Here is a 16,565-nt window from a genome sequence, read left to right as displayed (position 1 = left end):
CTGTTTATACTCTTGCCGTGGGACTTCAAAGGGCCGCCCTACAGCTGATCAGTGTTAAAAGAAAACAAATGAGTAGACCAGTGCCTGCAAAAATAAATGAGTAGATCAGTGCCTGCAAAAATAAATGGGTAGACCAGTGCCTGCAAAAAATAAATGTGTAGATCGGTACAGCTCTGCAAGCAGTTAAAAGCCTGGTAGACCAGTATCTCTGCTAAATCCTAAATAATTGTCACATGACCATCAAGCCTCGCCCACAAAATAAGCCACGCCCACAGAACTGGCAGTAAAAAAAATTTAGAACCCACTCCTGGTTTCATTACCCAAACTAGGTAGTATCATCAGTGCATTCTAAGGCACTCAAGTTTAACTGAATTAAATTTTGCATCTGGACAGTCTCGGCTTTCCTGGTGTGCCTGTTAATGTATAGACACATGTATCTACACACAGATGCACAGAGAGAGAACATTTTAACTGCATCCATGTCCCAGATACTACTATGTTGATTTTTTGTGAATACTAGATCTTTTCTTTTCTTTTCTTTCTTTTTTTTCTTGTGGTAGTAGAGGTGAAGTTTTAGGGTATCAAATGAAGTTCAAACTATAAACAAATGGACTATTTAGTTTATAAAGTCGCTGAGAGTTTATACTGAAATAACAGAACTGTATAAGGCTCTATCTCAGAAGTTTATATCTGCAGGAGAATAAAGGTCATTTTTGTTTCTTACTTTTTTTCTATTTTTGTTACAGGCAGCAGAGTGCGCTGGAAAACTGTTTATCTTCCACTCTTCATTGCCAACTGCAGAGGCACCAGGGAAGCTGAAGAACAGAGATGATAGGAAATTGGTCAATACAGAAAAAGAGAAGGTATAATTCTACAACTTGCTGTATAAAAGAGTAAACGTGTTTCTGCATTTCATCATACAAATCATACAAATAGAATTTAGCATAATATAGTCAGTTTAATTCTCAGTATAGCAGAGACAGTTGCAATCAAGATGGTTTCACTATTGAATTCTGACTCAATAGCACTGACACAAACTCCAAGGGAAGCTTCCAAGGTATTCAATTCATCCAGTTAGCAATGATAACAAACTATGAAAATAGCTCTGGATAAATGTTGCATTGTACTGTAGTAGTTAGGTAGTAGTAATAAATATAAAGCTTAACAACTGTGATATGAACCTCCAGCATTGTTAATATTTTTGAACTCTGTTTTAGGATGTATTGCTGTCAAGTATATAAATTAATTTGCATTGTTTTTCTACTAGTTTTCATTTAGTTTGATCAAATAAAATTAGTTGCAGAAATTATTTCAAAAGCAAAAAGAAGAGAATTTTGGAGAACTTCCTACGGTGGTGCTGGGCTTTTTCATTTAGCTGGGAATATTATGGTAGATTAAAATGCAGATGAGTAATTTGTGGTTCAGCATGTCATATTAATTTAGCCATTGGCCAACATTTTATGAACTAGGCTATCAGGTTAAGATATAGTGTGGATTATTTATTTGGGCATAGGAGGTTATATGTATGCTGTTTACTATGATGATAGCTAGATAGCTAGGTAGGTAGGTAGCTAGATAACGAGAGAGAGAGAGAGAGAGAGAGAGAGAGAGAGAGAGAGAGAGAGAGAAATGGACGGACAGAGAATTACAGAGATAGATAATTGATTAGTTTATAACCATATTTAAAATAAAATGTAAATCCTATTTATAAAATAGATAAAAGAAAATACAATAATTAAATACATATCTGGTTAAATACAAAGAATTAATGTTCGAATAAATATATCGCCTTTACATTATACCATGACCTTCAATATAACAAATTCTTAGCTCCACTGCTTTGTCTATCAACTTTGCAGTTCTGCTAACAGCATATATATTAGAGTCTAAGAGGAAATAGAAGAATCTATGATTCAGATCCTAGTGAGCTATTCATTGTAGTAGGAATTTTAGATATCTAACTCCAAAAGTAGCATACAATTAATGATCAAATAAAACATGGAAACATATATAGATCCTTTCATAATATGGCAAATGAGGGAAACTCCCATATTAGGCCATGGATTCTAACAGTTCAATTCTTGCACCAGAATAGGCCCTTCTTAGGGATTGCCTCTAACTCATTGACTGGTATTTTTTTGACTTGGAAAGTGGGTTTTTTTCCTAATCAACCAGTTTAAAGATCTATTCTTTAACCAATATCTCCATGTCGGTTTGGACACTGATATGTAAGGTTCTCTTTTTTTAAATTACCTTTGCTTGGGAGGCAGAAGAAAGTAAATATTGGGTGGAAAACTCCTACTGTAAAATGAGTAATATAAAGGTTTGGATCATTTGCCTGAGCTATCTCAATTAAAAATGATTGCCCTCCTTTGAGATAGGGCAAGGGTTAGTTGTTTAGGGATACTAAGAATTCTCTGGGAGAATTCATCAAGAAGGCAATAAGGAGTTTACTAGGAGATGGGGAACCTTAGCAGAACTTTCAACCTTCTCTGGGCTTAGCCAGCAGCATCTTCTGCTCACAGAAGAGTTTCAGTTGCATTTGAGTGTCACAAAAAAATTGTTTCAAATGATTAATTTGTGTCAGTCATATATACAGGTAATATTCGCTTAACAATCCACTCATTTCAGCAAAGAAAGTGACAATGGCACCGAATGAGGGAGATTTATGACAGATCCTCATTGTTGTACCCGTCACAGCATCCTAGCAGTCATTAGGTTGCAGTTCAGGTTCTTGGTAACCAGCTCACAATTACAACAGTGCAGCATCTCACAGTCATGTAACTGCCATTTGCCAGCTTCCAACAAGCAAAGTTAATAGAGAAACTGGCCGGAAGTTGCAAATGGCGATTGTGTGATTGCAGAATGCTGTGACTGCATGGGATTCACTTTATGATGGCAACTTGGACTGTCCAAACTGCAGTCGTAAATCATTGCAGTCACATAACATTGTACTTTACGATCTCATTGCTTAGCAACAGAGTTAACAAAATTAGTAAGCGAAGCGAATTAGTAACCATTGGTAAGCGAAGACTACTTATTCCCGTTAATGAACATAGTTGTGTGCAAAGTACTTAAATTTTTCTTAATACATTTAGATATTTGATTAGCATCTGAAATAGATAGTATATTCTTGTCAAGAAAACCTGCAACTGCCTTTTTGGTTAATGCTTATGCTTGTTAAAATTGTTTAGCTCTTAAAACTATATTTTAATTTCATATATATTTTTGTTTGCCTCCTTATTTTTCGCAACATCTTGTTTTTTTGTTTGCTGGTTACTTAGAATGCTTAATTATTTTATATTCTTCTATATTCCCCAGACGCTGTTTCAGGCCCAGACAAATATTTATGAGGCCTTGGCCAAAGACTGTGTTGCCAGCGGTTGCTGTGTAAATCTGTTTCTTTTCCCAATCCAGTATGCAGATATTGCTTCCATGGGCTTTGTGACTTTTCATACTGGAGGAACATTGTACAAGTACAATAATTTTCAGGTAACTGACAAAAGCTTCCTTTTTTGTCTCAGTAGTTTGCAACCTGAGGTCTGTAGATCACTCAGATGATATTGTAGATGGAGCCAATCGTCCCATTGGCATATGCAGCAAAAGAAACTCCTGGAACATTATTTTACCAAGAGTATAACTTTATCAATAGATTCATATAGGCACAGAAGAAGTGAAGTTAGTTAGTTAGATTTTCGTGCAAAAAACAGCCCTTTTCCCCATTTGGTCCACCCATTGTCCACATTTTTTTTATTTTTGGAAAACAGTCTACACCTTCAGAAGGTTCCCATCGCACGGCCTTGAAGTATCAGGAGCTTCTCAGGCTGCCAACAGCTCACATAAATTCCTCACCTCCCTCCCAGCTGCCAATATATTTCAAGCATTCTCCTCCCCCTTCCCTTCATTTCTATTGTCAAGTTGCAAGTAGAGTTACATTAGGAGTCAGCCTTGACCATCTGGTTTATGTAACAGCTGCAAAAATAAAGTAAAAAATGTAAGTAGCAAAAACTGATTTTTTCTTGCAATGTCATTAGATTTTGCCAGGTTTTCAAGATTTCAATGCATTTTAACTGTATGTACTGTATGTATATATGTATGTACGGTGGTATGTATGGTATGTATGAAAATGAAATGCATGCATAGTAGATAAAAGAGTCATAAGCACTATTGTGTCACCTGATGACAATTTGCCAACAGCAAGCTTATGTGGTAGTCCCAGTGATCTATACATAGGAAATCAGTTTCTATTTTTTAAAAATACAGTACAAATTCTCTGCTCAAGATTGCAGGTTATGCAACTTCCACCTTCAATAGGCACAGAAATATGCTGGGGACGTCCTAAAATCCTTCTTAAAATATTGTTCTGGAAAGCTTCCCACAGGATAATAGCCTTCATATCCCACTCCCAATCACAGCCCACCCACTTTGTCCTGAATTTTTATAACTGCAGGGGATAACTTCCATCCAGTTAACTGAACTAAATTAATTAACTACATGTAGATTAAACACAGATTCCAGTATTATTATATTCAAAATATATTGTAGAATTAGGGCTATCTAACAAAACAATAATAATTCTGGCATCAGGTTATTAATTTGAAAAGGCAAGGGTTTAGGGCCTATAGAATGTAAATCTTGTAAAATAAAATTATCTTGTTAGTGAAGGGATTTCCTCCCCTCCCCCAAATGCTTACCAATTTCCTTTGAAATTCCTCTATATGAAGATGCTGCAGAATTATTTAACTTCTGACAGTCCTTGGCACTGACCATTTAAGCTAACTCTTATGGGACGTACAGATTACCAAGAGAGCAACTCACCTACAGTAGGATAAATGTAAAGTGGTGTTTGGGCATTGGGAAATCTTATGATAAGACCTCTGAAAATGTGATGCAGTAATTAAGGTGTTGAACAAGGACCAACGTGATAAAGGTCCAGATTCATCTGCAGTCAGAGGATTAGGGTTGAAAATTTGACAGGACATAGTCAGTGCCCAAACTATTTCACAATGTTGTGTGGAAAAATAGGAGAAATTTCAAGCACTTATAGGAACAAATAAAGAAGAATGCAATACATATTTCTATAAGTAGTGAATAAAATTTTTGTCTTGCAGCCTTCTGTACGACTGGAACTAAAATTTTAATCTGATTTTCTTCTCCATTCCAAATAGGATAAAGAAATATATGGATTATGTCCCTCTTGCTTATTAGTGCTAGACTCCTCCAGGAACCATTTATGTTTACTGGCATTTCTGTCCTTTTCCTGATGTTAAATAATTATATATTACACCTTTTTTTTTTTTTTTTGCATTCCTATACATTCCCTAGGTTTATGATGACAATGCGCAACATAATCTTGTAAAATTATGAAAAAATTACAATTATTTTATTAAACTGGGAATATAATATGCAGCAAATTTCTAACATAAAATACATGCTTACTCTAATGTTGACTTGTTTTTTTTAATAATAATAATAATTTAATAATAATAAATATATGTTATTTTCATCAATCTATTTTAAAAGAATAGGTTTTCTTTACTAATAGTGTATTTTTTTTCTCTATGTATAACAAGCAGTTTGATTTTTCTCTTAATCTGCATGACCATGTGAGAATGTGAAAGGCCTGCAAGTATTAACTAAATAAATTATTTATTTAGGAGTGATTTAGTGCTATTCATTCCTAACATATGCACTATATCCTTAAACAATTTATGTTGTGCTGCTGCCATCCAGTGGTAGTCATTATTTAGTCAAGTTTTTCCAAATCTCTTCTTTTTGTTTAGATACATTCTGACAGCCATCAATTTCTCAATGACCTGAGAAAGGATATAGAAAAAAAAGTGGGTTTTGATGCTATTATGAGAGTCCGAACCAGCACAGGTAATAATGATTACTATAGAGGTTTTTATTTGCTTGTTTTACTCTGTTTAAGAGATAGTTTTAATATGTCTTTTTTTCCCCCCCTGGAACAAAATGTGAAGCATTGGGAATTAGTAAACCTCGCTGTCAAATCTGTCAAATCTTTCCAAATGCATTCTGGATTTGGCTTGGTTTTTTAGATGAGAAACCACCCAGGTTTCTTCCTGAAACATTCAATTACACAGCACAGAATAAATCCATCACTGTTGGCATAATTATAGTGGATCATTTGAAAAAAACGTCATGATCAGCAGTCTTTATTTCAAGCACACTTTTCTTTTTGAAAGTAAGGTTCCAGATTGCTGCTTCAGCTACGAATAATGAGACTTTTTGCTGGTTCCAGGTTAATTTTCTTATGAGTAAGGTGACTGTAGTATTTATTTTTTAACAAATCAACTTCTCACATTAAAGAGGATAGAGACTGGTACTAAGAATGGCACTGGGTGGGTGAGTAGGGGAATATGTCCTTTAAAGCTATCAGCTATTTTACCTATTACAAAAATGATGCTGGTTGCTTTTATTAACTGTACAACTTACTCTTTTCTAATCCTGACTTAGGTTTTAGAGCAACAGATTTCCTGGGAGCTATTTACATGAACAATACCACAGATGTTGAACTGGCAGCAATAGATTGTGACAAAGCTGTGACTGTGGAGTTCAAGCATGATGATAAATTGAGTGAAGATAGTGGGGCTTTAATCCAGGTAAGAAGTTCCTAGGTCACATGCCTCTTTGGTGTCTTTCTGGATGACCATTACTGTAGATCCGTTATGCATAATTGGTACATACAGGCAGTATTGCACAACCTGCGCTGCCATATGACTTCCCTAACATATGAGCAGTGATTTACCTCAGCGAAAATGCCATCATTCTGGCTACCTTTACTGCAGGGGTGGGTTCTACTTACCTTTACTACCGGTTCGCATCATGCCCGCGCGCTCTTCTGTGCATGCGCAGATTGCTTCTGATGACATCTGGGTCAGTGGGCGGAGTCTCCTGCCGGTTTTACTACCGGTTCTATAGAACCGATCTGAACCGGGAGCAACCCACCACTGCTTTACCATAATTGACATATGCCAAATGTAGCATTGGAATTTTCATTGGATCATTGTGGGTTGCTGACAACAGTTAACACAACTAGCTGTTTTGTTCATGCAGTGCTCTTCTGTTTTCCTGAAGCTTAGCTGCTTACGACAGGACTATGAATCTTTATCACAATAGAGAAACTCCCACTCACCTTCAATAAACTCCTGCTTCAGATGAGCACATGTTGTCTTAGCTTATTTCTTAGTATCTTTACAATACTTGCTGCTTCAGCTGCTGTCATAGTAGGGGAACACAGCAGCATTGAAAGCAAATGTAAGTGGGCCTTTTTTATAGTTATGGTTTATGGGCTTTTTTATTTTAAAAGTGATGAAGACATCCTTTACTTTAAAATTTAGCTAAACCCTAAACCTTAATTGGTAATGAAGACTTATTTGTCAAGACTGCTGCTTTTCTTTTTTCCTGCCGGTTATAAGCGATTTCTAAAGTTATTTCAACATTTTGCTACTATTATAGTTATTCACATACCTTGAAATATCAGAAATCCTCATGTAAGGGTGGTAAACAGTGATTCTAGGCAAAGAAAGCCCCATTCCTTAGTACAATATGCCCTTATGTCAAGCTCCAACATACCAAAGTGATTAGTGCCTTTCTTTGGAATAAAGGACAGAGTCAGGTACACTAAATGAAAGAGAGTGTAAGTCAAGAAAAATCTATAATAATTTTTAAAGAGACATTTAATTTTCTAAGTCTGGGAAAACGTATTACATGACAAAAAATCAATGAACAAATATTGCAATTCATAGGCTTTAGTTACATAATTTTAAGTATAAAGTACTTGTGAATAAGGAAATAGGTAAGTCCCTGGCATGTCAAATTGTAGGGCTAGAGAAGACCTCTGTGAGGTACCTTGGAAGTCAGTTTAAGCAATGCTGCCTTAAAATGGTTCTTGGTCCATCTCATTATAATATGTTACTATTATTTTGGTTCATCTGGACTCATATTCAAAAGAAAAAACTCTACCTGAATTTTTCTACTTGTAATATTTCACATCTTACTCTGTTACAGTGCCAACCTAGGTTTTAACCTTGTGTGTGCCATTTGAATTTGCAATGGTGAGATAGGTGGCTGCATAAATAAATATAATAAATAAATAAATTACACTTTTTGAGTCAGTGTCTCAAATTACTGTTTTAAAAACAAGTTGAAATACTTTTGTAGAAAATGCAAGTAACTTAACCATTTTAAGTTATCTATCATCTTGACTTTGTCATTGCAGTGTGCAGTCCTTTACACATCCATGACTGGTCAAAGAAGACTGCGCATACATAACATTGGACTCAGTTGTAGTTCCCAGTTAGCTGATATCTACAAGAGCTGTGAGACTGATGCACTAGTAAACTTCTTTGCAAAATCAGGTCAGCTTATAATACATGATTTGGGAGTGGGGAGGGAGGCTGGAAAGTGACAGTGGACATTTAAAATCTGATAAAACACACGGTATTAAAAATCCAAAATAATCAATTCCTGTCAAATATATATATAAGAAATTGTCACAAGACAGTGATGTAAATTGGCAATAGTTGCTGAATGCTTTTAATATATCTAATTTAAGTTCCTGGATACATGAAGTTCATACTTCAGAATTTCTATGTATCATAGTGATATTAATAGAGCACTATTGTTAAGTCACTATGATAGCATTGGAACAAGAATATTGGGCATTTTTTGTTGTGGTTGACTATGGATGCAAGGTGAATAATTTTCACAGAGTTTATAATTTAAATCTAATATATGAAGTTTTATACTCTGTTTAGAAAGGGTAAATTAGATGAAACTTTTTTTAATATCTGAAGTCTGATTTTTTTTTTCTCCTGTGAAAAGATATAATGGTTAACATAACATATTTTATCACTTCTTTATATAATGATAGCTTATAAAGCCATTCTCAGCCAGCCCTTAAAGACTGTTCGTGAGATCCTGGTGAATCAAACAGCTCGCATGTTGGCATGTTACAGAAAGAACTGTGCTAGTCCATCTTCAGTGAGCCAGGTATTTTATATTTCCAGCTTTAGAAGTTTTATTTGAGCATTATTTGGGTATTTATTTTAACATATAAGCAAAAATATGTGATACCAAATTCAGAAATATTGCATCTCCATAGGGTTTAATATGCAAATTTTATTTTTTCCTTTAAGTAGACTAGGTGTTTGTGAACATTAGTGAGCCTTCTGCCACACTTCCTATAGTTAAATTGGTTTAGAGACTGTAAGCCGATATGCTGCAGAAATCTATTATAGAATATAAACTCTATTTTAAGAATCTGGTGCTAAATTTTCAGAATGATACTGTCAAGTCTTGTCTCAGCAAATAAAGAGGCTGTTGAGGTCTGGAATGGAGGAAAATGGGCTCAGGCTTAACACTAGCAAGACCAAGTATTAGCAGATCCTTGGATCTCTTAGTTCTAGGATTTTCATTCTTTGGTCTTAAATAGGATAGCTACGTATGTTGGAATGTGTCTACAAAGAGGGAAGTGATGTGATGGACTATAGCAGTAATGGCTAACCTTTTTGCCATCGCATGCCAGGAGGGGGGGCGGGGGAGGTTCACGTGCACATGTGCCCATACCCATAATTCTATGCGCCCCACCCTGCGCATGCGTGCGCAAGCCCCCCACCCTGCTCCTGGTTTGCAGTGGCCCAGTAGGTTCATTTCTCTTTCTCACCTGGCTCCAGATCCTGTCTATGCATCTGGGGAAGGTGAAAACAGCCTTCCCCACCCCCTCGGAGGCCCTCTGGAGGCCTGAAATGGCCCATTTCCCAACTGCCAATTGGACAAGAAGTGATGTTTTTTGCTGTCCCCAGCCTCCAGAGCCTCTCTATTCTGGTTATTGATTTTAAACTAGTAGATATGGATGGTTTGTGTTTCATGGATTTTTTTTTTCAATTGAAAGAACAAAATGTTTAGAATCTAAGTCAAGATTGTAAGATTTTGTGCTTTGTTTTCTCCAGATGTTAACTAATTTACAGTTAATTTATGCTTGCTTATGCTGATTTTTAATAAGCTTGCAAAGACATAAATTGCAATTTGAAATAAACATCTTTCCTCGCTCACATTTTCACTTAATTATTATTTTTGTGGCCAGGACTGTAAATTATGTAATATAAACCACAATACAAAAATAGTACTTGCCTAAAGCCTAATTATTCAGTGAAGAAGCACAGCAAAGAATTTAGCGTTAAAGCTTTATTTTCCAGCTTTAGCTAGCACCTTTTATGGTCATTATTAACCCAGGCTGACTATGAGGAAAGATCTAAATGTTGATTTATCATTCCCGTATGTGCTACACAGTTGTGCTGCATTTTCATTGGATTTTGTAGGAACTGCTTGCTTAAAATCTTGGCCTTCAACAGTCTTGGCATCTCTGTATGTGCAGGATAAGATAATCTCTAAATGTCATTGTGCTATAAATAATGCAATGCAGTTTTTAACTACATGCAATTTAGTATATAAATCTCAGAACAATTTTTGCTTTGTATGGCATATGGCTAACATAATGTTCTTTCATAAAATAAAAATATTTTATTGTCTTATAACTGAACTTCAATTTTTAGCTTATACTTCTGTATTTTTAAAAAAGTACAACTTTTGAAAATTAGAAAGATTCAGGCTCAAATCACTTGATAAATTTATCCTTTTGTAATTACCAAGATCGGATCATAAGAGCAGTTTTGATTGGGCAGGCTAGATCAAGTCCTAAATCATGTGATCCCTGATTTGTAATGTATGCATATGATACCAAAAAGCAGATATCACCTTTATATTATAGATACAAAATAAGAATATTTAGGAGAAAACAAATCAGAAATTGTATATATTTTCAGAGGTTTTCGTATTTGTTTTATTTTAATTATTGAATATACTTTTTCTCATAACACTGATTTATGGATTGAAGTATAAACCAAGTTGTGACATTTGAAGACAGGAAAACCATTTAAATTAAACTTCCATTTGTTTATAGAAATCTGTCAGACAAAAGCAGTTGATTGTGGAACTAATCAGAAGCAAATTCTGCTGGAGAAAACTTGGAGTACATGAATGGCAAGATATTTTAGCTGATGCCTTTTCTTCTTTTTCAGCTTATTCTTCCTGATTCAATGAAGGTACTTCCTGTCTACATGAATAGCCTTCTGAAAAGCTGTGTGCTGTTGGGCAAGTCAGAGATTCCCACGGATGAAAGAACTTTTCATAGACAGCTGGTCATGTCAATGGATGTTGCTAACACCCAACTTTTATTCTACCCACAGCTTTTGCCAATTGTAAGTATTTTGCTATCAGCAGCTATTGGGCAATATCACAGGGCAGTTGCTGCGACATGGAGAATATGGTAGGCTAGGGCACAAGGCTACCTCTAACATAGTCTTGCGGATACTAGTCAGTCCATCTGGTCTGAGTTAGTGGTTCTACCATTAAATTCCTTCAGCCCGCAGAGATTGTAAAAAGCCAATATAAGTAAGATAGCATCATGGTACTGATGAAGCACAGTTCATGTTGCCAATCACACTTTCCTCTGAATTAATTTGAAGCTATTGCCAATAGGCAAGTAGTTGGTGACCCTCCCACCCCCTACCAGTGGCAAAAACAGACAGACAATAGTAGTGTAATATTGTCCAGGACTGTTGAGTAGAGAAAAATCAGAGCAACTTTTCCAATTGGTCCCCTTGCATAAACCTGAAACTGATAATTGCAGGTATATTTTCATCTAAAAATAAATTATTTTGCAAAATTTGTTAATCTTAAGAATATTGCACTTATTTTTGTGCCTAAAGCATTACTCTTTGTATATACCACATAATATGTAGATGTAGAATATGCCAATGTAGGAATAGTCATCTGGCATTGTGGTCATAATGTGGAATTTGAAAATGCAGAAACTTTAGAAACACTGTCTCCTAAATTCATAGAGGTATAGTCATCATTTCTTTGATTCAGAATCTATGTATCCAAGCTTATTAGGAAAAGGAAAGTTCAGTTCAATGAACTATCTGGACAAGTCCATAGAATGTAATTGGTGTGCCATTGCCTGCTTCCTAGGGCTGAGAGATTAAGTGGCCTAAAGGCATCCAGCCAGTTCTGTGTATAAGGCAGGATTAGAACTCATGGTTTCCTGTTTTTGACCCTCATGCTTTAAATCACATCAAATTTACTCTCATAGTTATTCAGATTTTTTTTAAAAAAAAACATGCAGTGAATCTTAAGAACTTAAATTTTATTCCACAGCATTCCATGGATGTAAGTAAAGACACAATTCCTCCTGCTGTTCGCTGCTCAGAAGAACGTCTCTCTGAAGGAGGAGTATTCCTATTGGCAAATTCTCTACATGTGTTTCTATGGCTTGGAGTCAGTGCCCCACCAGATCTTATCCAAGGGATATTTAATGTGCCTTCCTTTGCACACGTCAACACAGAGGCTGTGAGTATAATCTTATGTATTTGAGAAAGAGCAGTTGAATGCTTATTTTTAATATGTACCCTGCTTCTCCAAAAATAAGACCTCCCTGGATAATAAGCCCAACCGGGCTTTTGAGTGCATGTGCTAAAATAAGCCCCCCCCTCCCCCCCCCCGCGAAAATAAGACCTAGTGAAGGGGTGGAAATTCAAGAAGTTGGAATTAATTGATTGAACTCGTGAGAAGTGTTTTTTTATGGTACAACTTGTTTCCCTGCACACAATGGCAAGAAACACAATGGAGCTGGAAATCAGGTAAGACAGCAAGAGGAGCCCCATCTTGTTCCACATGCCCCAAAATAATAATAAGGCCGAGCACATTGCTCCTTTATAAAGATGAAAATGCAGATGTGTAGAAACAGGCACAGAAAAAGTGGGTAGGTTTCTATACCTAAGTTATTTTGCAAGTCTATTGATTTCCAAAAACAAAGCCTCTACTACCTTCTCCCTGAAACTAGTCTGAATTGCAAAGATGCAATATGCCAGGATTGATTAATGTATAGGTAAGTTTTCAGAATAAAGCACACAAATTACAGTGCTGAAAGTAATGTGAATTGGATGCATATCATTATCATTCCATTTTTAAAAAAGTTTTATAGAATCATAAGGGTTGGAAGGGACCTCAAAGATTGCCTAGTCCTATCACCTGCTTATTGCAAGAGCTGCTGAAACATTCTAGACAGATAGCTAGTATCCAACCTCTGAATATTCCAGCAAAGGGAAGTATATCACTTCATAAGGATATTTGTCCTACTGGTTGACATCTATTAATGTGAGGAAATTGCTTATAACTAACCTGAAACAAATCCCCTGTATATTTCAAACAGCTGCATCCTAGGTAAAGGGAACAAAGCCATTCAGTTCTCTGTGTGACTCTTTAGATATCTGAAGACAGCTATCATATCTTCTCTTAGCCTTCTTATCTGCATGATAAACAACCCTTTAACGATGCTCATAGGACTTGGTTTCCAGTTCCTTCATTATCTTGGTAACCTTCCACTGAACTTGCTTCTGTTTGTTGACATCTGTCTTATATTTGCCTTTTTATCTGGCCTGGCACATTGATCTAATAATACCTTTATTAATGGCTGTGTCAAATTGTATGCGAATATTGTCCTATCAGCCAATAGATCCTATTGAATAGTTGTTTTGATGAAATTCTATTTTAGCTTCCAAATCTTCCTTGTAATTTATTTCATCTTTGATCACGAATAAAATATTTATCAATCATCTTGATGAATTTGTCAATGAAATTACATTCACAGAGAATTTTAAGGACATTTTTTCTGTACCAAATAATTTGCTTGTTTCATTGTACAAGTCAACAACTTTTAGCCTTTCAAATCCATTGCAAATATCCATACGGCATACAATCTTTGTTTTTCCAGAATAGCAATTTTCATGTGTGCTAAGTCTGTATGTGTATTTATTCATTACATGTAGTCACGTCTTCCAGAACTGGATAATCCCTATTCTTCAAAACTGAGGTCCATAATAGATCAGCTCCAAAGCAGAACGCCTTATTCCATGAAGGTAAAAGATTACTTAAAACGTTGCTCTTATGATTGCCTAATTCCCTCCTTTGAAAACATTTTAATAACCTTAACATTTTTTGCTCTTTAATTAAGCTGAGAAATAAGATTCAAAGCAGCATTTGTACGTTTCGTTAATTCTTAAACTATTTTTTAAAGATTCTGATTGTGAAGCAACGAGAGCAACCAGAGATGATTTTCAAGCAGTTTTTAATTGAAGACAAGAACATCTACGGAGGAGCTTCTTATGTGGACTTCTTATGTTGCGTTCATAAAGAAATATGTCAGCTTCTCAACTAATGGATTTTGATGTTTGTTCTCTGTGCATTTGTTCGGAACCTATTCAAGAATGGCCAACCACCATCACAAGGTGCTTTATATTGCTACCTTATTGTACAGTTTCTAATTTTGTAGATTAGTGCTTTGTTTCATAATAATGTAGCCATCTATAATTATGTAAAGTAGGCAAATATTTGCTCAGGTATAACTCCTATGGGAGAGCCTTTATCCTTCTTTAAAAGGAAGTTTTCTAATGGCAAGGTTTGAAATCCTGGAATCTGTGTAAAACATGCAATTCTCATTTCACACATTTTAATAAACTGCAAAGCATTAAGCCCTGTTATATATGATTTGTATTACTCATATAATTTTTGGTCCTTTTTACTGTACATTTTGACCCAATAACTTTTTTCCCTCCTAGCTTACATTTAATTTAATGTACTTTTTATTATTTTGCATGCTGTGGTGCGGTGACAGTTCAAAATAGTGGACTATTCAGCCCCAGCAAAACATCCAAAGATTGGGGCCATGGAAATTGTGGCTCTCCGGAAATAGCTGGCCTATCTGTGCCTCCCAATCCCCTGTTGATTTTGTAAATATTTTTAAAACTAATTATTTCTTGGGTTGATAAGGGGAAAGAGGAATGAAGTCATTTGTGGGGGTGGGGGGGATTTAATTCTTTTACATGCAATTTGTATTTAGGACAAAAAAAATATTTTTGTGTTGACCATGTCCAGATGCAATCTCAACATATTCACATGGCCTTTCTGCCGAAGATTTGTTTAACATACTCCAAACTCCTGTTACTGTACATGAGTCACAACTGAATTGTAACACTTTCTCTATGAGACAGTATTAAGGAATTTGGAATAGTTTTGTTTAGGTCATAGCAAAATTTAATGCCTTGCAAAAAGTAAAGTAGCAATTGCTATTACTGGAATTTACCTAAAGGATAATTATTGCAGTAAATTAACATTTAAACCTGTTCAACATATTAACTTCCCAGACCTGGAAAATTTACTATTACTTGAAAGATACTATTGTTAACTTTATTCCTAAAATAAAAGTTCTTTATTTGACTAAAACCACATGTTTATATACAACTCTTTTAACGGCTTTAGAATTATTAGACCAGTTTTTTTCAGGTTTTATACTGTCATTTTGGGAATCACGTGATCTGGGGATTAATGCTGCGTTCACATTTTATTAAGCCATTATATAGTGTTTTGATTTACAACCATTTGTTTAGTGACTGCTGGAAGTTATGAAAAAAGTGACACTGTTTTTTAGTTACACTTACATACCACCATTGTAGCATTCCCCTGGTCATGTGATCAAAATTCAGATGCTTGGCAACTGACATGTATTTATGACTATTGCAGTATCCTGGGGTCATGTGATCACCTTTTGCAACTTTCTGACAAGCACAGTCAATGGCGAAGCCACCACCACGTTAACAAACATGTTACTAATTTGATTCCCTTAACAACTGTGGCAAGAAAGATTGTAAAAGGGGCAAAACTCACTTAACAGCTATCTTTCTTAGCAATGGAAATTTTGGGCTTAATTGTAGTCATCGATCAAGGATTACCTGGTGGTCCCATATGTCCCTGGTTGGTTTTCAGTTTAATATTGGGTATCTATTAGGATGGGCTTTCAATCAATCATGACTAAAATTCTGGCTTAAAGGATTTTAAATGTTTTTATCTATCTCATATCTAGGTTTCTGGTTTTGTACCATAAGTTTCTTGGACAACAAGCAATATAGCATTACAGTATAATATCCATTTTAAAACAAAAGTACTTTACTTAAAGCCCTGTTTTTTGTTTTTGTTTTTTTTAAAAAAACCCTATGTTCTCTTAATAACATTACTGAAATTGATCTGATTTACTTAATGTTTTATACATACATACAACATGTGTGTGGGGTTTGGTTTTTTTGCATTTTTTGTGGTTTTGGAATATTACTAACTAGGAGACTAATATATATTTGAGATTTCCCTTAATAGGAGCACTAATTTTCTATTATTGGAACCTAAGTTGCAATATAATTCAATCATCTGAAAAGTAACAGAAAGAGAAATATTTGTCTTAGAAATTTATCCTAGAATTATTAATATCCAATTAAGAGGGTTTAAAAAAAATTGGAAGATAAAGCATATGATTAAAATTAAAACTAAAGCTGTCATGTTCAAAGTCGATTCTGATAGTAAATGTGCTTAATAGTAAATACACTCATGATGCTACCAGTGGGTAATGAAACAACTGCAACAAAACAACCAAG

At 35.2% G+C, this 16,565-nt stretch overlaps 1 protein-coding gene across 1 annotated transcript in view; it reads left to right on the top strand.

Annotated features, from left to right (window-relative positions):
- The window catches only part of SEC24D (SEC24 homolog D, COPII coat complex component), a 55,052-nt gene extending 39,770 nt beyond the window's left edge, over window positions 1–15,282 (top strand). Inside the window, exons 13-22 of the mRNA XM_070948218.1 lie at window positions 747–863; window positions 3,322–3,492; window positions 5,784–5,880; window positions 6,478–6,623; window positions 8,243–8,381; window positions 8,897–9,015; window positions 11,103–11,282; window positions 12,244–12,435; window positions 13,914–14,003; window positions 14,162–15,282. Of these exons, the coding sequence (XP_070804319.1) occupies window positions 747–863; window positions 3,322–3,492; window positions 5,784–5,880; window positions 6,478–6,623; window positions 8,243–8,381; window positions 8,897–9,015; window positions 11,103–11,282; window positions 12,244–12,435; window positions 13,914–14,003; window positions 14,162–14,302 (1,392 nt within the window). The 3' untranslated portion in view covers window positions 14,303–15,282. The remainder of the gene's footprint in view (window positions 1–746; window positions 864–3,321; window positions 3,493–5,783; window positions 5,881–6,477; window positions 6,624–8,242; window positions 8,382–8,896; window positions 9,016–11,102; window positions 11,283–12,243; window positions 12,436–13,913; window positions 14,004–14,161) is intronic.
- Window positions 15,283–16,565: the final 1,283 nt, after the last annotated feature.

Source organism: Pituophis catenifer, unplaced genomic scaffold, assembly GCF_029215685.1.
Source record: "Pituophis catenifer annectens isolate HBS135680 unplaced genomic scaffold, rPitCat1.0.hap2 SCAF_8, whole genome shotgun sequence".
In the NCBI taxonomy this organism is placed as follows: Eukaryota; Metazoa; Chordata; class Lepidosauria; order Squamata; family Colubridae; genus Pituophis; species Pituophis catenifer.
This window is presented reverse-complemented; position numbering and strand designations above follow the sequence as displayed.